The following is an 18,461-nucleotide window of genomic DNA, read 5'->3' on the forward strand; positions in this document are numbered from 1 at the left end:
AGTGGTCTGTGAGGATTGCCCCCTCCTGTATAATACTTTACAGAGTGCCTTGCTGATGACCCATTTGTCTGTCCTACCCTTCCTGGTTATTACTAGACATATACACAGCAAAAGCTATACATGTGACAGCAGTAACATGGGTAATTTTTCTGTTATCCTTCTTGGCCTTGATGCCCTTCCACATTAGTGATACGTCTTATTTAAATAGAGAGTGGCAAACAACAAGTGTAGCAGTACAGTGGGGAAGTGTTGCTTAGAATGCTTAAGACCCACATCGGGGAAGGGGGGAAGCATGGGACAAGGAGACCTGGGCTGGGGTGGGGAAACCCCCACCCACCCCCAGATGTGCAGCTCCACCCATGTGGGCAGACCCTGGCCCAGCCACAGGAGGGGGCAATCCTCACAGACCATTGGGGCTCCAGGCTCTGTTCCCCTGCCTCCCCGTCCATTGCCCCAGCATCCCCATGCACCATCCCTGCCACCATCTCCAGCCACCAGCACACCCAGCTGACCTCCTGCAGCCTCCCCATGCTGACCCAGGGGCAAGCCAGCCTGTTCTTGGGCAGTCCCAGGTGGCAGGAAGGTAGTGGGGATAGCACATGGGGTACTGGAAGTCCCAGCGGGCTCGGAGAAGAGTTGGATCCAGCTGGGTGCTGCCTCCAAGCTGGGCATGTTGCCACCACAGAGGGAAGGACCATGCCTCCCCCCACAACTTGGCCCACCAGCAGCTTGCCCCCCGGCCATGGGCATGCTCCACTAGGAGAGAAAAAAAAAAGGATCAGGCCCCTCGCTGTAACAGTGATAGAAGCCCCTAAATTGCAATGGTAGGTTTCAATTAAAAACCCATCATTTCAATTTAAGGGGCACAGAATAAAACCTTGAGGCCTAAATCCTTGTCATGTGTACAAGTGCCCAAAGCATGTAGTTGAGATGACTGAAACAGTTAGAGGACTGCTCAAATATAGATTTGAAAATGGCTTTAAAGGTCATATGGCAGCTGGAAATCAGGAGAACACCACATCCTCTGGCCTCTAGCTATGTCTTCTATGCTGGGTGCAGAAAGGGATAGGGACATTGCACCAGCTTCATGCTACCAGAAGTCCTAGTTTAGATTATCTCCTATATTGGGCTAGCTTTAACTATATAAAGTGACCCCAACATAGACAGTTATTAAAGCTAAATTACTGTTGTTATTAGCTGTCTGTAATGCAGCTGTACTTGTTTCCCCTTTGAGGGCCGTTAGTTACATTGTCCACTTATCTTTTTTTAGTTCGTCTCTCACTCCAGTGTATTTTCTTATTCTGTTTCTCTGTGCTCTCCAACACTACCTCTCCACCACCCACTTGGCTTCTCTTTTTCCTGCACATAGTCCTTTATTGCCTGCTCCTCTTCTTTTCCTGAACTTGCTACAATGCCTCTCAGGTACCTGCTCTCTTAGATATGCTGTTCTTTCCTCTTACTGCTTCCATAATTCATGACAAACTCATTCTCTCCTCCCTGTACCTTTCCCTCTGCTTCCATGGTCATTCTTCTCTCGTTGGTAGCTGACAACTTTGGTCCCACTGGATTCATGGCCAGGGCCAGTTTGGAACTGTTGGACTAATCACACACGCTCAAACAATTTTATTCAGCAGGTTCCAAGTGCAGTCCCCACCAGTCAGGCCTAAGTATTATTAACTGCCAGGAAAATACAGGGTTGAAGGAGTGGAATTATCCTCCTAGCTGCCAAGGGGGTGTTGGGGAATGTGCCTAGCTGCGCTTTAGCCACAGTTACTGAACATGGCGAGATGTAGCAGATGGAACCTGCTGCTCCCTTCCTGTGCAGTGTTTTCAGCCAAAAGATTCACACTGTGCACAGACCCATGTCTGGCCATGTCTCTCTTACTCCCCTACTTCCCTGACTTTAGGGAACTATGCAGGGTGATAATATGAGCAGCAGCATTACAGGGCTGCTCCATTGCCTGGCTTCCCCATCCAACAGAAAAAGTATAGCATTTCTTCTGTGCTTTTAGTTTCACATTTACAAGTGGGCTGTAGGTAGCTGTTAGACTTGCTCTGAAACAACATGTGGCATTTTATAAGCCCAACCATGAGGTTCATGAGGAAACATATTACCTAAGAAGCGTGGTTCCAGACTCTTATGTGTTGGCCCTACACACCCATTCCCTACAAAGAAACCCCTTTAGCTCCATGAGATTTTTGCTCCATGGGCATTCCCTTTTCAATGCCCATATAAGGAATAATACCATATTGGAATACACTCCTACTGAAGCAGTGAAACTAGTGAAAGAGAAGTGTTCATTTAGTGTATCTCTAGTAAATTTTCATGCTGTCATGAAACAAATAAAATTAAGTGCACCTCAACTAATAATGTAACAAACAGGAAGCTAGAAAAAGAGCTAGTAATATCAGTAACATCACAAAGCAAGTTATTTCTATTTGTCTCTTAAAATATGACAAAATGCAATGAAAATTCCTTAAAATTAATTGCTTTAAAGTTTTGGAAAACATTAACATTTATTTGTACCTTTGGTCCGTTTGGCTTGAGATCCAGCATGCATTTTGAGAGCCTACTCGCAACGCTTATGAGAATCTCTCATAGGACATGAATAGCCATGTAAATTAAAGAGCTGTTATCATTTACATGGTTGCAATTGCCATTTGGCCCATGCCTTTTGTAAATGGACAGGGATTTGGACCCAACAGGCTTGTCTTGACGTCAAAATGTTGCTATTGACATCCATGAAAGTAGGAGCAGGCCTTTAGATAGTACCCCCTTCACTTGAAAGCATGTTCACTCCTTTGAACAGAAAAGATGCATTTTCCAGTTGACCCTGGCCCCGTTTCTGGGAAAGTACTTCTTTGAAGGCCCTGTGGAGAGTCTGTCATTGGTTCATGATCATAAGCATCATTTGTAACTAATAAAATCATGCAAAAGGCTGAGTAGAAACGCATGGAATGTGTCTCAGTTTTGGTGGATTCAAAAACATTGTTTTAAACATTGTCTTTGGAAATCTACAATACTAAAGCTAAATGGATAAATAAAACCAAAAAGAAAGGAAATGTGAATAATTAAATATATTTTGTGTAGTTTTACATTTTCCCTACAGCAAAGTGAATGCACTGCATTGTGATGTTTGGCAAAAAGAACCTCTAAAATATGAGCTAAACTATTTATGTTAGTGCTGCTAGCTTTGATGCCCTAAGCTTGCTTTCTGAGCCCACTATGCATGAGGTAACTAAGCACTTCAACCCATTCTGCAGCACTAGAGTATTAAAGGGAATCCTGCAAAAACAAAAAAAAAAGACATTTGTTCTGAACAAAATAAATAATGCCTTACTACTACTGGATATTGTGAGAGGCAAAAGAGTTCAAGTATGAACACAGAACAGGGCTTTCCTTGAATTGTTGGCATGAAATATGTTTGTTCAAGATTTTTTTTTAATAGAAAGACATGATACGTAATGACAAAGTAAAATCTGTTGCACATTGAAGACATTATTTAAAGCACTCTACCTATCTGCAGAGAATGCCCTTCTGATGGTGCCAAGTACATGTCATCCTTGTTTACTGACTTCATAAGGGCTACTTGCAATGTAAAAATGCAGGCTTTACCACTTCTAAAAACAGTCTACAATTTTAAGGCTATTTCATGTACCATTTTTTGTTATTGAAAGAATAGAACATTTCTAAACAACCTGCAAAATACATAGATACATACCTAGATCCTTCTTGCTTTGCTTACACTAAGCTTCATATGATGAATATAACAACAACATACCTAGCACTTTTACATAGCTATTTATATATGCATCTAAGGGATAGCAAACCACTTCACTGAAGTGACTGAGCCTCACAAAACACTTGTGTGGGAGAGAAATCCTATTGTCCCCATTTTACAGATAGGGAAGGTCATTAAAGAAACAGTACATAGCTTTTACAAGGTCCCACAGTCAGTGTTTAATTGTGCAATTCGGTGCACTCAGGCATTTGAATGTTTAAATGTAGGTGTGAACCAAAGCTTGCTTGAGCAAATTTGCAGGCACAATTGTAAAAATTGTTTTTAAGAATGTTATCCCAGACGTTAGCTAATAATACGATTGAAATAGTTAAACTCCTTAAATTAAACTAAAATGCTATGGACAAAAATCTCAGGCTGCTAAGGCCCAAATATGTGACACTTGTTTTCTTGCGTTAGAATGGACCTACACAAAGCATACAACATGAAAGCAGAGGCGGAAGCTTGAAAATATGTAAAATTGATTTTTGTGACATATGAAAAGCTCTTTGCAACCTCAGCTCCAAGATTAAGCCTCTGTAATATCAACTGCTTACAGGAATAAGACACCAGGTTTATGAGAGATGGAAATATATTTGGATCCCAAATGTAGCCTGTCATCAGATACAAAATCGAGAAGTAAGATTGGGGATTAAAAAGAAACACACACACATGCACACACACTCTCTCAATGATTTATAGCTATTTAAGATCAAATTTGTTTGAAAATGCAAAACGGTAAAAAAATATGTCAGACCACATTAACAGATGAGTAAAATATGGCTGTCAAACTCCTTTCACCCATTCTATTCTCCCCGAGTAGAAAATGCCCCCAGAAGCTTCAGAAAAAATAAAATCACAGAACGGCTATTGGACACTCTTACCAGGCAAAGTGAAGACAGTATGACAAGAAGCACATGGATTGCAATGCGTAGTACCATAATGCAGTGTTTGACGCTCTAGAGGACCTTCAACAAGTACTGTACAACCAAAAATCAATTGAAAATCAGCATGATAACAGAGCATGAGTTGCCCTGTAATAGCCTTTAGACCCTCAAGGCTATGTGGGTCCCTTTCATCTGCCACACTGTGATGACTCTAGGGGAGCCTCACTTCCCCTCCCTAAGCACTCTGGACACGTCTGTATCTTTTACCTATTGTTTTCACCTTACATAGTAAGGGAAGCTGACAGCCTGGGTAGATATTTTTAGTTTTTGAAGCAAAATGTGAATTATTTTGTTAGTGTTTTCTGTTTTGTTTTCATGCATTCCAACTTAATCAACCAAGCGATATTTTTATATAAACAACCTCAGTGCTAAAAGCCAGGTTACATCTACCTCTGACTATTACAGGAGTTAGTCCTATAACTTGGGTTAAGCAGCTTACAAGTCAAAAATGCTCTGTGCTACAATAGTTTTAAAATGGCTCTTTAAGTCCATGCAAATTGTTATGTATGAAACAACAAAGTAGTCCTGCAAATATTTCACTCATATGGTAGATTTCATTTCAATATTTCTTTAATTACTTTCCAACAATGTCTGGTTTCTGTTGAATTTACAGTACTACTTGGCATTTGGTGCAACCCCCAATAGATAAGATACATATGTCCCCTATTCACAGTCTTGGCATTTTTACCTTAACTCAGTCATCTAAGTGATTGGTTTGAAAATTACCTTGCTGATTATCTGGGTTTCCTGGTAATATATAGTGTTAATCCTTAAATTTTGAATATGACATAAGGTATACAAATGTTCTGTCTCACTCAAAAGCAACATATCACGGCTTAAGGAGGACATGTATGCTGATCTTTGTAAGCGAAGGAAGAGCTAATTGGGAGTTAGATTCAGTGTGATTATCAGCTTGTTTATGATAAGGGAGTACTCTTCTGAATAACACTGTAAATTCATCCCTTACTGTGGTGTTAAACCACAGCTCATGTCTCCACCCCCCCCCCAGCCTTTTTTTATTTGCTTATAAGGAACTTTATCCTATTTTCAGCATATGACAATGTCATGCTTTGATTTTCTTCAGTCCCTAGAAAATTAATCAATCACATGAGTCTGTTGTCAAATTTCACCTCTCATAGCAGAAAGTGCACATTTTTAATGTTTACTACAAGAATATATTTTAGTATTTTTTCCACTGTGTCATTATGAACATTAGACTGACCCAATTAATACGAAATGTTTCTATGCTGCTGGAACAGACCGTGTTACAGAAAGAGCCATTTGCACAACCTGTTCATGATTATGGGCCATAAGGACACAAAGATGGCATAGACATTTGTGGACCATCTGAATTCTTATAGAGAAAAGGGGAAAAAAAGGAGGGGTGGGGAGAATGATGTTAACTGACTGTTGTGGGTCATGTTTTTTAATCCAGAGTATTGGACATGTAACACAGCAACAAGAGCTGATCATTTTGTTTAATCACCTTTTGGATCTTTGCCAGATGGTCTCTATTGAGAGCGCTGCAAACAGAGAGAGATGAACTGCGTCTAACATGCCACTAGAGCTTTCCCGTAAATGTCTGAGAACTGAATCCAACAAGAATTTAGTCTCAGAGCAGAAAGGGATACATTTAAAAACTATGTGCATTAACTATACTTTTCCCCATAGAATCCTCACTTGGCATGAATAATTTACCCACTCTTATGCTAATGGGATCATGAAAGTATCCCTCTGTCTTTAGAACAGCTATTCTCAGCTTTCAGTAATTACCCCACCCAGTGAAAATAACATGGCTTCTGCATTCGAATGGCCTACTAGTACCTGACAATTAGAAAGATCATGGCTGACAGTGGAATGGTCCAGAAATGGACACAGAAGCTCCAGTAGCCTGAGGGATGGTTTGAAAAAAATGTTCCATTGTCAACATTTCTTTAGTTGCTTAGGATCAATAAAGCACTAAAAGGAATCTCTCTTTTTTAATGAAACAGAATATTCTAATTTATTGTGCAAGTCTCATTGTCATCTTCATAATAATCTTAGGTCACTGGTGATCAAATTAAAATTTTTAAATCAGTATAGCCTTGTTAAATGAGTGGGGTAACATTACAGAATCAATTACAAAATCAGTCTTTCAGTATCTCAGAGTTTAACCAGCTAGATGAAAAAAAAAAAATCTCACAGCATTTTTTTTTTAGAAGAAAGTTTAAAAAAAATTCTATTACAAAGAACTAGTCTTTGACCTCTGTCCACAGCACTCCATGCTAGGTAGTTCACTGTGTAAAAATTATCAGGCTAAAACATCTGGGAAAGAAAGCTATGAAACAGCAGGGAACGTGGCTGGTTTATTGTTTATCTTTTGTTTATGAGGCAGTATTCAAGTTTAATTACTACTCTAAATTAAACTCTAACAGGCATCAGGAGACATCCCTTTACATGACTAAGTTAAAAAAAATCTAGAGATTCCAACACTAGATCTTTCAAATAAGTTAACATATATAGGAAGAAATTAGTCAGACTGTAACAACACAGGAAGGCATTTAAACACTTGCACTTGCTACTACATGTTTGAGTGTTGCATTATGACAACAAAATATTGTAAAACAGTACTATAATTTGGCAAATAATTTCTAACATTTTCAGTGGGTGGAGTTAGATATGCTGGAAAAGGGTGGGGGTATGGCCTGAGGGAGAATTTTACTCTCTACATCTGGAAGAGAGAAAAAAATCAAATGATAAAGAGAAACATCCCACTAATAACAATCTCTTCAGTAACATTATTTAGGGGCTTTGTTTGGTTGGTTGGGGGGGTTGTGTTTTTATTTGTTTTTGAGCATTCATGTAGAGAAAGGAGAAAAAAAAGTTCACTATGTTTACCATAACAGTAAGTGACCAGTTTTGGATGAACTTAGCTGTAGGAAAAATAAAAGTTAAAAGCAACTAGCAAAAGATTATTCCAGATGGCATCTGTCATATTGTATTTAGGGTTATTTTAAAGAGATTCCTGCCACTATGAAAACATTCCATTGACAGAGTTTTTCCTAGGCTGCATCTGAAACCCCAGCACAACATATTTAGAATACATAGGAAATGTTTTCTAATAACTTGTATATTTGCATGAAAAAAACATTTTTATATAACTACGTGGGTTGGAAACTAATAGAGTAAGATGTAAGTCTTAAAATGTATTATAATATTTTAAGAGCTCACTCACCTCTAAGCTTTAAATTCAATAAAAGGTGGGTATCTGCAGTTTTCACCAGTATAATGACTAGAAAACTGTACAATAAATAAAAAAGATTTACTATGACATTCTAGCCCCATTGACTGGTTGATAGGTAGGGACAGAAATGGTAAAAATAAAAACAAAAGTACTTGTTCATACAATAGAATAAAATAAAAGAAAGCTGGGTGGATACTAAAATGTTAATATATTTAGCTATACTGGTTCTGGCAGCATTATAGTTAATGTGCATGTGGTGTGCAGTGTGAGCTCAGCAGTTACTGGGCCAACTGTCTCAGTATTTCTGGGAATTCTGCCTATTCACAGTGCAGGGATTGTTCAATTGCTGCAAAATGTACAAAATGAATTTTACAAAAATGAATTGTAAGGAAGGCCCCATTACAACGATTTTACAGCAAAGATGTCAACATCAATTTTTCTTTCATGCATAGCTAATGATTAAAACAGCATATTCCATTTGCCTAAGACAATTTATTTCATATTGGCACATCAAAATATTGAAATACAAAGTTATCTTTACCCTTCTTATTCATTGCTGCTGAACCCACACCATTGTTCAAGCCACGAAAAATAAAACAAACTTGGCAAGAAATACTTAAAACAAAGACTCATCAATATTCTCCAATTTGTCAACATCTCAATTACAGCAATGGAAAAAATGTAAATTTCATGTGCTCTAAAGGTTTATTCTTCTGTCAGGGCACATGCATAACTACCATCACCCATTAATGGGAATTACTCATACACATCAACACAGGGACAGGACAAGAAAACTTGAAAGGAAAAGATAAATTATAAAAGCTACTCTTTTTCTGGATCTTCCTCAGCTGAAAAATATCATTGTTCTTTAAGTGTTCATACTGCATACAATTTACCTCTAGGAAATCTGTAGTTTCTGAACTGATGCATCCTCAGTGGAGTGTTATTTATTAGGAAGTTTGATTTTTCACAATATAACCTGAGAAGTTTGGGCCTGTCTAGCAGGAGTTTACATTCTAACAACAGAATGATAGCTTTTCACCAATAAACTCTCTCAGTCCGAGAAGGTGTCAAATTGAGGTATTTTGAAGATATACAAAAGAGATACACATGCAGTCCAGACCATACATATCTACTCATGACATTAAAAAAAATCATGGAAAAACATTTGATATTGCACTCTATTTACGATATCAAATTTTGGGTATTAGACTCGAATTAAAAACAACTCTGTGTGAATACACTGCATTATTTAATACAACTCATCCCTCTCCTATTTTAATTTGCTTCAAAACCAATTCATTTCATATATGCCTATTGTGTTGGTATAGTCTAAATAATCAAGACAGGCCTTTTCTGAATTACCAGCTAGTTCCGTCTGCAAATTCATATACCATATTGCATTACATAGTGAACAAGAAACTCACACAGCCTAACTTTTCCAATATGCATCAACCCAAAGATGTAACCTAGGATAAGCATGTGTGATTTCAGTCAATATCTCTGTTGACTTTGCCCTGAAGCAGATAATTAATCTTTCCCACAGAAAGCTACTGTGGACAAATCAGTGGGGCCAAAACATCAAACTATCACAAAAAAATGTTTAAAAGACTATGTTAGATATTCTGTGAGAGCCTGGCATTCTTAATTCTTTCTGCAAGGGGCCACATTCTGCTCAAACTTACTTAGGGCCCCTTCAAAGCCAGTGGAACTATTCAGATAAGCTAATGATTCAGCTCAAACTGAATTATTAAATTTACTCTATAAATTCCAGAGCCGGGCCTTCTGCCTTTAGCTTCTTAATGTATGTTCACCCTGGGCCTGATCCTGAGAGATACTGAACAGTCACAAATCCCCTCTGACTTTAGCTGCTGCTGCTGCTCATCATGTCTCAGGATTAGGTTCTTGGCCTTATAAAACTAAGAATATGGTAAACCAGGAACATAGTCTTGTGTCATCAAAGATGAAAACTAAAACAATTCCCCAGTGGTTTCTTGTATACCACATGTCTTTAAACCTTAAAAAAGATTGATTTCCTACTTTCCAGGCAAAATCTGCCATATTCATTATGTGAAATATCCTATAAAGAGATTAAATAAGAATTAAAGTCTGTGTACTACATATCCATCACTATGGTAAAACTGATGCAGAATACCAGAAGTTGGTGGCATTTTAAAAGCAATCACTTGGACATTGCATGAGCAATGCAGAGGCACTTCTACTTTGTTTTGCACAGAACAAGGAAAAAGTAGTACCCCAAAAGGCTTCCAGATATTGTTTTTCCAAAGCAATGGCTGGATGATAAAACTGCACACACCTTTTAATGTGCTGTTTAGGGTTTTACACATATATTCCCTGGTAAAAACCCCAGGGTCTTCTGTCTCTCCTCCCCTTCTCTCAGCCCCTTTCCTGCTATCTCCCTTGCCATAACTCAACTAACCCAACAGAACCAGTCAGTTTTAAATTTCAGTTGGGACCCCAGTGACCTGTTAATGAATCTACAGAGAGGAGAAAAACTCACAGTGTTGAGTTATGCCTGGTGTTGCTAGCTGACTTGGAGTCAGAAATGCTTGAAGCGTTAACGTAATTGCAAGAATGTGAAAAATGAAGCGTTGGGCTCCTGAGCAAAGCGAAAGGTCAAAGCAAGCCTTACACAAAACAAGTCTCTGGAAGATGGCCTCATTAGACCATTAAATCAGCTTCTCCTTTTTTCCCCTTCTTTGTAAAATGTTTAGAGTGGGGTTTTTTTTATTATTGGATATATTTAACTTCTCCCTTTCAACAAGAAACAAGCTGATCAGATCTACTGCATATTTACTATTCACTACCATAATATTTTGTGACATTGATCTGTATCTGTGGATCTGAACCACATTAAAGTCAATAAATGCTTGGTAGATTACAGGTCACTAGTACTTATGTTTTTTTAGATGATCAATATAGAGTATAGCCTAGTTTTTCCTTGTACAAGAAAGGTGACATGCTAAAAACAACACAGATACTCACCGCTAATAAAATTAGGATAATCTTTCATCATTCATTGCCTGAAGGCCGTTTTCTTAACTCCTTCAGAGCTAGGATGTTTCAACTCAGTTCAAACTTTGACTGTTAACCCTTTCAGTGCTGAATATGCAGCCAACGTGCTGTGGCATTCTAATTCTGATACTGAATGCCCCGAACAGGCAAAATTCTCCTGCGTCCTGTTTCTTTCTAATCATAAGATCATGAAGGAAGCCCTATGTGTAGGGTCAACAACAACCATGGCACTATTCTCCCCTCTTCTCCAGCTCCCACTGAGCTACTGAGCTTCTCTGAAGTCAAGAACTGTATCTTAGAAACTCTGGGCTAGCAGGAAGGATGTTCTAGGAGAACCCATGAAAATGGAAGAAGGTCAATAGGCAGGATGAAGGAATGGTGCAATTCACTCATCTCTACCATAGGCACTAGTAAAAGAGCCAGTGGAACATTAATGCAATCTGAGACTGTAAGGACTCTTTCATGAGCTTCTCCAGTGCCGTAGCAAGGGGGAGGCAGGTGGGGGAGGCAGGTGAGTGGGGCGACTGCCCTGGGTCCAACAGGCACTGCCCAACCAAGCAGAGGACAGAACCATGAGCAGCTCATTTGGGGGGTTGTGGTGACAAGGGAAGGGTGGCACCTGCCACTGCGTGCACTCCTGGGCAAGTATGGGGGGGCATGTGTCCCCCAGATCTGTGTGCATGTGGGCTGCCACTGAGGGCTTTGCCCCAGGTGCCAAACTTCCTTGCTACAGTACTGAAGGGCTCCTTCACCTGGAGGGCTCCCTATTACAGTACAGTACTGGATTCAGCAATAGCTAGAAGCCTTGGCGGCACAATTTTAGTAGAGCCAAACCACTGGGAACCCACAAGGATAAAACAAGAGGGCATCTTGCTGATCCCAAGAATCTTTTGGGTTTGGAGACAGAACCTCTACTGTTCCTGAAGTTATGAAGAACCTTGCCCCTCTGGCAGGACAATTCAAGAAAAATGTAACAAGGAGATGCTTGCTGTTTTTTCCCCCATTAGATTCCTCTCACTGGTATTTTCTTGTATAGGGAGGGGAGTGTAATCCAAGCCATAGTATTCAGTGGGAACTTTGCCTAGTTTTACATTGCAGAAGTGTGCATCTTTCAGCTGCTAGAAGTCAGATGGAATGCTGACACTCCACTGGAAGATTGGCACTTCAAAAGGAAGTGTATTGGGTATATGAGGAAGCACATTACACTGGTTTGCTGAAGTACACCAGGCAGCATTCAGGTGATTAAACTGGCCTTTATGTAGGAGCTGACCTGATGCCAAAATAAGTGTAATATATTTATGAGCATATTGTGCGCATTACTACTGACCACAACTTTGAGTGACAGACCTTGTAGCTGACTATCTTTGGGCCCATCACCCCCATGCATCATATCAAATAATGAGATCAGTCTGGGAGTGTTTGCTGACAGCCCCCAGATTGATATGCCTGGAGATCAGAGTCACATTTTCAGGCACAGGACCCCTCTTCCCATGGCTGTGGAACTCACTAATGGCTACCCACCAGAGCTCAAATTTTCTGAACTTCAAGATGACAAGACATGTCCTTGTGGTCAAGTGCTGACTGAAGATGGACTGTCTCTAAATAATTTATGGTTGTTGGGGGACATGGGGATGAACACAACTATGGGGGTTATTTGTCCTGCCTGAGGGGGACAGTTCAGATTAATTCATCGATGTGTTTAAGTTGTGTCATGCTCCCAGATGTCTCAGGGATGGGCACTTATAAAAATATAACTGAGTAGATCTTCCCCTAATCATCCTTATTTCACCACCCCAAAAATACTGTACATATAAACAGTAAAGTGTGCCCATTAATTATTAGAGGTATGCTGACCTGCTGTTCTACAACTGAGGCCCTCCTCGCTAATAATCGCTGTGGCTGTTATAGTTCATTACAAATCTGATCCAACTCCAATTCATGTCAATGGAAACACTCCAAATGACTCCAAGGGAGCTGAATTGCACCCTATGTCACACCCTCTTCCACTACCAGAAAATTACAAATAATATATTGAAAGAGGAGATGGGTCCAGTTCAGCACACTAGAGAGAAACCATCACATGCCAACCTGAATTTTGGGGAGTTAAAAGTCAGTACCCAGATAAAAATCCAACCGTAGTGAATCCTACTTTTGCAAAGGATTGAATGAAAACCTTATTTTGGAATGTTTGATGCTGTATTCTTCCTCACCCTACATTGTATGCAGCCATTTACACCTGTAGCAAGCTAACAGACAGTGCTATTCTACCACAATGGTGGCATTTGACTGGAACTTGGTGCAGATATGAATGACCATGTGAGGTAGAAAAACTGGATCTCTTGCACTTTGGGTGGTGAGGCGGCTTTCAAAATCCATAGCCCAGGGCCATGACTAGGGCAGGGTGGCTAGGGAAGCTGTGCCAGGTGCTGACTTAAGGGAGGGTAGGATAAAAACAGCTGCTGTCACTGCCATGCGATTGTGCTGGTGGTGCAGCAGCAACTGCAAATTGCTGCGGTCCCTGTGTATGGCAGCTGCTCCGGGTGCCCAGCCTTGTTGTTACACCTCTGTCAGAGTCAGATGGAAATTCTGAGCTCTGGATTTGGAAAGCTCCCTCACCATATAAGTGCAGGAGATTCAGTTCTTGTACCTCATATGGGGGGGGGGTGTGCGTGTGTGCACGCGCGCGCACATACACACTATACACTACATGAGGCTTTCGCAGTCAGTCACAGTTAACTTTTGCTTTTTCTTGATATGATTTAAACAGCTTTATGGATCACTATAGCAATCCTTTTATGGCTAATATTGCAAGTTAAATTATCTGTTTACAGCCCAGTAGAAACTACTGCATCACAGCTGGAGAGTGTGTCTGTCATTATATTTACTTACACCACACAAAAATAAACTGTAGATAACCAAATTTGTAAAGGAATTGGCAGAACTAATCAATTGTTATTACAAAGCTTGTTTGAAGATTAGATATTTTGCTTTGAAATAATAATAAAATGCAGCTAAGTAGGTTAAGAAAAGGAAATACTGTCTCCCTAAGTTACAGCTGATTACACTGCAAGCCTGCCACTCCATGTTTACACTAAGGCAGATGTACTGATATAATAAAAAAAGCTGAAGTTATTTTAGTCATGCCTACTTTGCACAGGGAAAAAGTTTGACCTTTTACCTTGCTCACTGCTGTTGTCTCCACTCTGGGAAGCATGGCCCCCACTGGAGGGCCCCGGTGTGCCTGCTGAGTGCGTTGAGGTTGCATCATCGTGGTCTCGCCAAGATGAAGGGTTCTGGTGTCAGAATGCCAAGGAATTTTTTCCACAGTTCCCATTCCAATAGCAAATGAGGAACAGAAAGAAAACAGAGGGGGGGGGGAAAAGTATACACATTAGCATTTGTGAAATATGCCAAATACTGATACTGTCTGTGCAATGTAATATGTCTTCAGAAGTTAGAAGCAGGGGACATACAGAGATTTTTATTCTTCCAATAGTTATCTGGGTGTAATTTCATTAAAACTATGAGGAAAACATTGGTGACAAAAGTTTTAATGTTTCTTAATTAACTGGTTGCAATTTAATACAATACTGTGTGGTCAGATTGGAAGGGGCAGCAGCGGTTTGCCAGCCCATTGCCCGTTTTTTCCCCCTGCAGGAAAAAGGCAAAGAGAAAAACAGTAAAAGAACTGTTTCAAAAAGGAAAGGAAAAAATGGTTGGGAGGGGAGCATACCCTCAAACCCCTCTCTCTCTGCCACCAATTGAATGCTGGAAATACTTCAAGCAAATGCAGAGCTGTGGGAAAAATAAGTTTTCTTTGAAACATATTATATACCAGTAAGGAATTTTTTCTTCAGTATGACACATTTCTAAAGACTTTCTAGATGTATCACTCTTCAACAGTTCTTTTACAAGTACTGTCAAGAATAATCACAAGGTGATTATATGAAATAATATATATAGTGATTTTATGTAATCCTTTCTACATTAATACACATAAAATACAATAAAAGAGAATATACAAGGTAGACATATGAAGTTTGACAAAACTTGGCTAACTAAGACCTCTGCTACTGTACTTTAGTCATATAACTCATGGTAATGTTTAATTTATTGAGTATTGGTTTTCCTGGAGTGAAGAACTGCTATTTAAAAAGGATAAGTGAGGAAAACCGAAAGTTACAGCTTAGTGCTATTTTGCTGAGTGTATTCTCCTCCTGGTCCTCCTCCCCTTTCCTGATCATTCCCAATACCCTGCTGTTGCTTAAAGGAAAACAGGAATTCTACTGTACAGGAAGAGCTTTATCAGCACCACATGAAGGCAGGCAAGAGATGGAATTTCCTCTGGCAGAAAAGGAGAGCAAGAACACATGAAACAGATCAGACTAGGGGCTGGACCTGCATTGCGTGTCACCTGTATGTGACAACTTAAATTAAGAACATTGTAACACTTTTGCACAAGAAAAGTTGATGCTTTTTCTTCAATCATTGTTGAGAAAATAAAGGATGCCCCAAGCTATTACAAGATAAGCAAGAACTGCAACTGTGTATTGATAAATATACTCTCTGGGTCTAATTCTGACTTTCACACATGTGAATTAAAGTAAATCCAATCAAATCAGCAGTGTTCCCCAATGAAAGTCCCTAAAAATATATTACCACCTCAAGATAATCTCCCCAAACTGATTATTATCACAGGCATCATGGCAATGTAAAATAATGGATGTAAAGCAATGTAAATGGAACAGTCGGACAATAGCTTACTACAAACCCCAAGAATATAATCTTTATGGACCTGATCCAGTCCTATTGTGGTCGAAGTAAAGAGTCTCATTCACGTCACAAGTTTTGGATTAGGTCCTAAGTGACCAAGAATTAATAGGAAGGCAAACTCTTATCCTAAGTATGCAAATGGCCTCACTTCAAGCAATAGGAATGCATATACGAGCAAATCAAGCAGGATTTTCCCAGGATGTTACAGTCATAACTTGTCAGCACAACTAATAACATTTAGGACACAAATTCTATCTACCTATTCTGTTTCCCTAATATATAACTGCAACAAAGACTGTCAAAAATCACAAATTAGAGTGTGGTATTATGTATTTGTCGCAGCAACTAAAGACAGAGAATTAACATTAAATATCACCCTCCCAAAAATGAAATAAAAAAAATCTGTTACCATCATGTCACGAAGTCAGGTGGAAAGAAAAATGAAAGGAAAGATGAAAAATCTAATGGTCGAAGCTGCTCAGATGTTATTAAAAAATAGACTGTGACTGAAAATAAGGTTGGGGAAAAGTTCAGATGGAAATAAAATGCAAAGACTGAGCAAGTTTCTTTGCAGCCTGGATTAAAACAGTGTTGTGCCTATGAGCTTCTCTTTTTATCTCTGAGTTAGGAAACCACTCAAATAGCTTCAAGCTGAAGGCAAACAGCAGACAGGAGCTCTTCAGCCCTCTGCAGCCTCTTAGCGTCAGCTGTTTGCCGGATGGTAATCAGATAAAGAGCTAGAAAAAATACATGAAAAAGGAAAGAAACAATAGCATAGCATGAGTTTAGCCCTCCAACAACATGAGGCTGGAACCTTCTTTTAGAAAATATAATAATTGCAACATGTTCACCTAGGCTAAACTTTTCAGGAAACACAGCAAGTTATGTTAATTTTATGCACTGCAGCCTCTCTTAAGCTGGCTGCTGTTAAAGCTCCTTATCACACATATGAAAATTACAATAATTAACCAGTAACACCTCAGCTATGTTCTAAGGCAAATGTCATCCAAAACCTAGCATACAGTATTTCAAAAGCCAGACCAGTCTTTCTGTTTTGAAAATTCAGTGATTTGGAAAGGATCATTGAATAATACTTCCTGAAGCTGAAAACACTTGCTGTCTCTACCAGTCTGAGCTGTGCTTGACCTCAGTTTTCAGACCCAGTTTTAGAAAGGCAGACTGCATGGACTGGGAATTCAGTGTATTTCTTGTGACATAGTTTGCTTGAGGAAACAATTTGGCAGTCTTCTATTAAGAGATAAAAATAATAAAATGAGATATTTACATGATGCAATTGTAGAATACTAAAAGAATTAAAAATCCAGGGAAGGAACTACTCCTTTGAATTATAAAAACTGTGATCAATAACCATTAGGATGGGGCACAATGCCCTATCTCCAGTACTATATTTCCTTGAAGTAAGATCACTATAAGTCAACTTCTTCCTTTTTTCATAGACAGTTTCCAATTTTGCATCCCTCAAGAAAAATTTCTTGGCCATGAGCCCAATTATATGCAGTAGTTTTGTGAATACTGTAACAGAAAAGGCACCCAAATACAGATTTTAAGATCATTTTTCTTGATGGACCTAACTGATACAACTTTTATGTAGGTATGGAGCTTGATCCAAAGTACACTGAAATCAATGGCAATTTTAATATTGACTTCAGTGGGATTTGGATATGACCCATTGCTACAGAGAGAGCTATAGACGGATCTGGACTATTTACATATACTCATTACAATGTCTTCTCTTTTTGTAAGCTTTAAAAAGATACTTTGCATAAAAAGATCACATAACCTGGAGGATGGTATCTAACTATTAAAATGTATTTGCTGATCTTCTATATGTATATGCACTTACACATACATACATTACAAAATTTGAGCACATAGTGTATTTAATCATGACCTAAACTACTGCAGTATACCATGGAAGGCAAATAGTGCACATGTATCTATTCCCAGTAGTTTTAATAATTGGGAGTCAAATATGGTGCTCCTCTTGCTCTTACCTAATTGTGTTAAAGAGCAGTGTTACCAGGAGAAAATCAGTGAATACTGAGTGAAGCACAATAGAAAGAGATGGAAAATAGATACAAGAAGCTAGGTCTCCAGGGGCAGTATTTTCTATTTGCTGGGCTACAGACTCGCAGCTGATAATGCAAGTTGTAATTAATATAAAAGCAGGAGACAATATGGGGAAAGCTTGTACTAGCAGGGCCACAGGAGATCACTCTGCTGCTATCCACTGTTTCTCATTTACACACATAGCCTTCCCTAGAAAACACAATTTTGCCAGTGTTTTCTCCCTTGAAAGTTAAAAAAAATTGATTTAGCACCATCATTGAATTTTGCTAAATCTAGAAAAGAGCATGGAAAGGACAAGAGTCTCTAGGTATATGAAGCAAATCTGATGTGTTACTCTTTTGTCAATGCTGCAAATCTTGTGGAAACTGTAAGCGGTTTTAACTACTACAGTATTTCTTAAGAGATGTTCCAAGGCATATTTGATACAGGATAATCTTTCCTCGATCAGGATTGCATGCAGGCAGGCATCTGATAGTTTATATGATTCGTTACTGGTCTCTTGTCTTATATGGGACAAAGGTTGATGGGTTAACTAATACTAGACTTCCATGTAAATGCAAATGTAGGGGCAGATTATTGTATCTTCATTGTGGGCCCAAAACTTCCACTGGA

The 18,461-nt window shown here is 39.2% G+C and overlaps 1 protein-coding gene across 8 annotated transcripts in view; it reads right to left on the minus strand.

The window, feature by feature from the left end:
- The window catches only part of MEIS2 (Meis homeobox 2), a 268,428-nt gene that overhangs the window by 223,278 nt on the left and 26,689 nt on the right, over positions 1–18,461 (minus strand). For all 8 annotated transcript variants that reach the window (XM_019518951.1, XM_019518949.1, XM_019518952.1 and 5 more), the window contains exon 7: positions 14,164–14,278. In XM_019518951.1, coding sequence (XP_019374496.1) covers positions 14,164–14,278 — 115 coding nt within the window. The remainder of the gene's footprint in view (positions 1–14,163; positions 14,279–18,461) is intronic.

The sequence above is a fragment of the Gavialis gangeticus genome, unplaced genomic scaffold, assembly GCF_001723915.1.
Source record: "Gavialis gangeticus isolate Ggan-Ray unplaced genomic scaffold, GavGan_comp1, whole genome shotgun sequence".
NCBI classification, from domain to species: domain Eukaryota; kingdom Metazoa; phylum Chordata; order Crocodylia; family Gavialidae; genus Gavialis; species Gavialis gangeticus.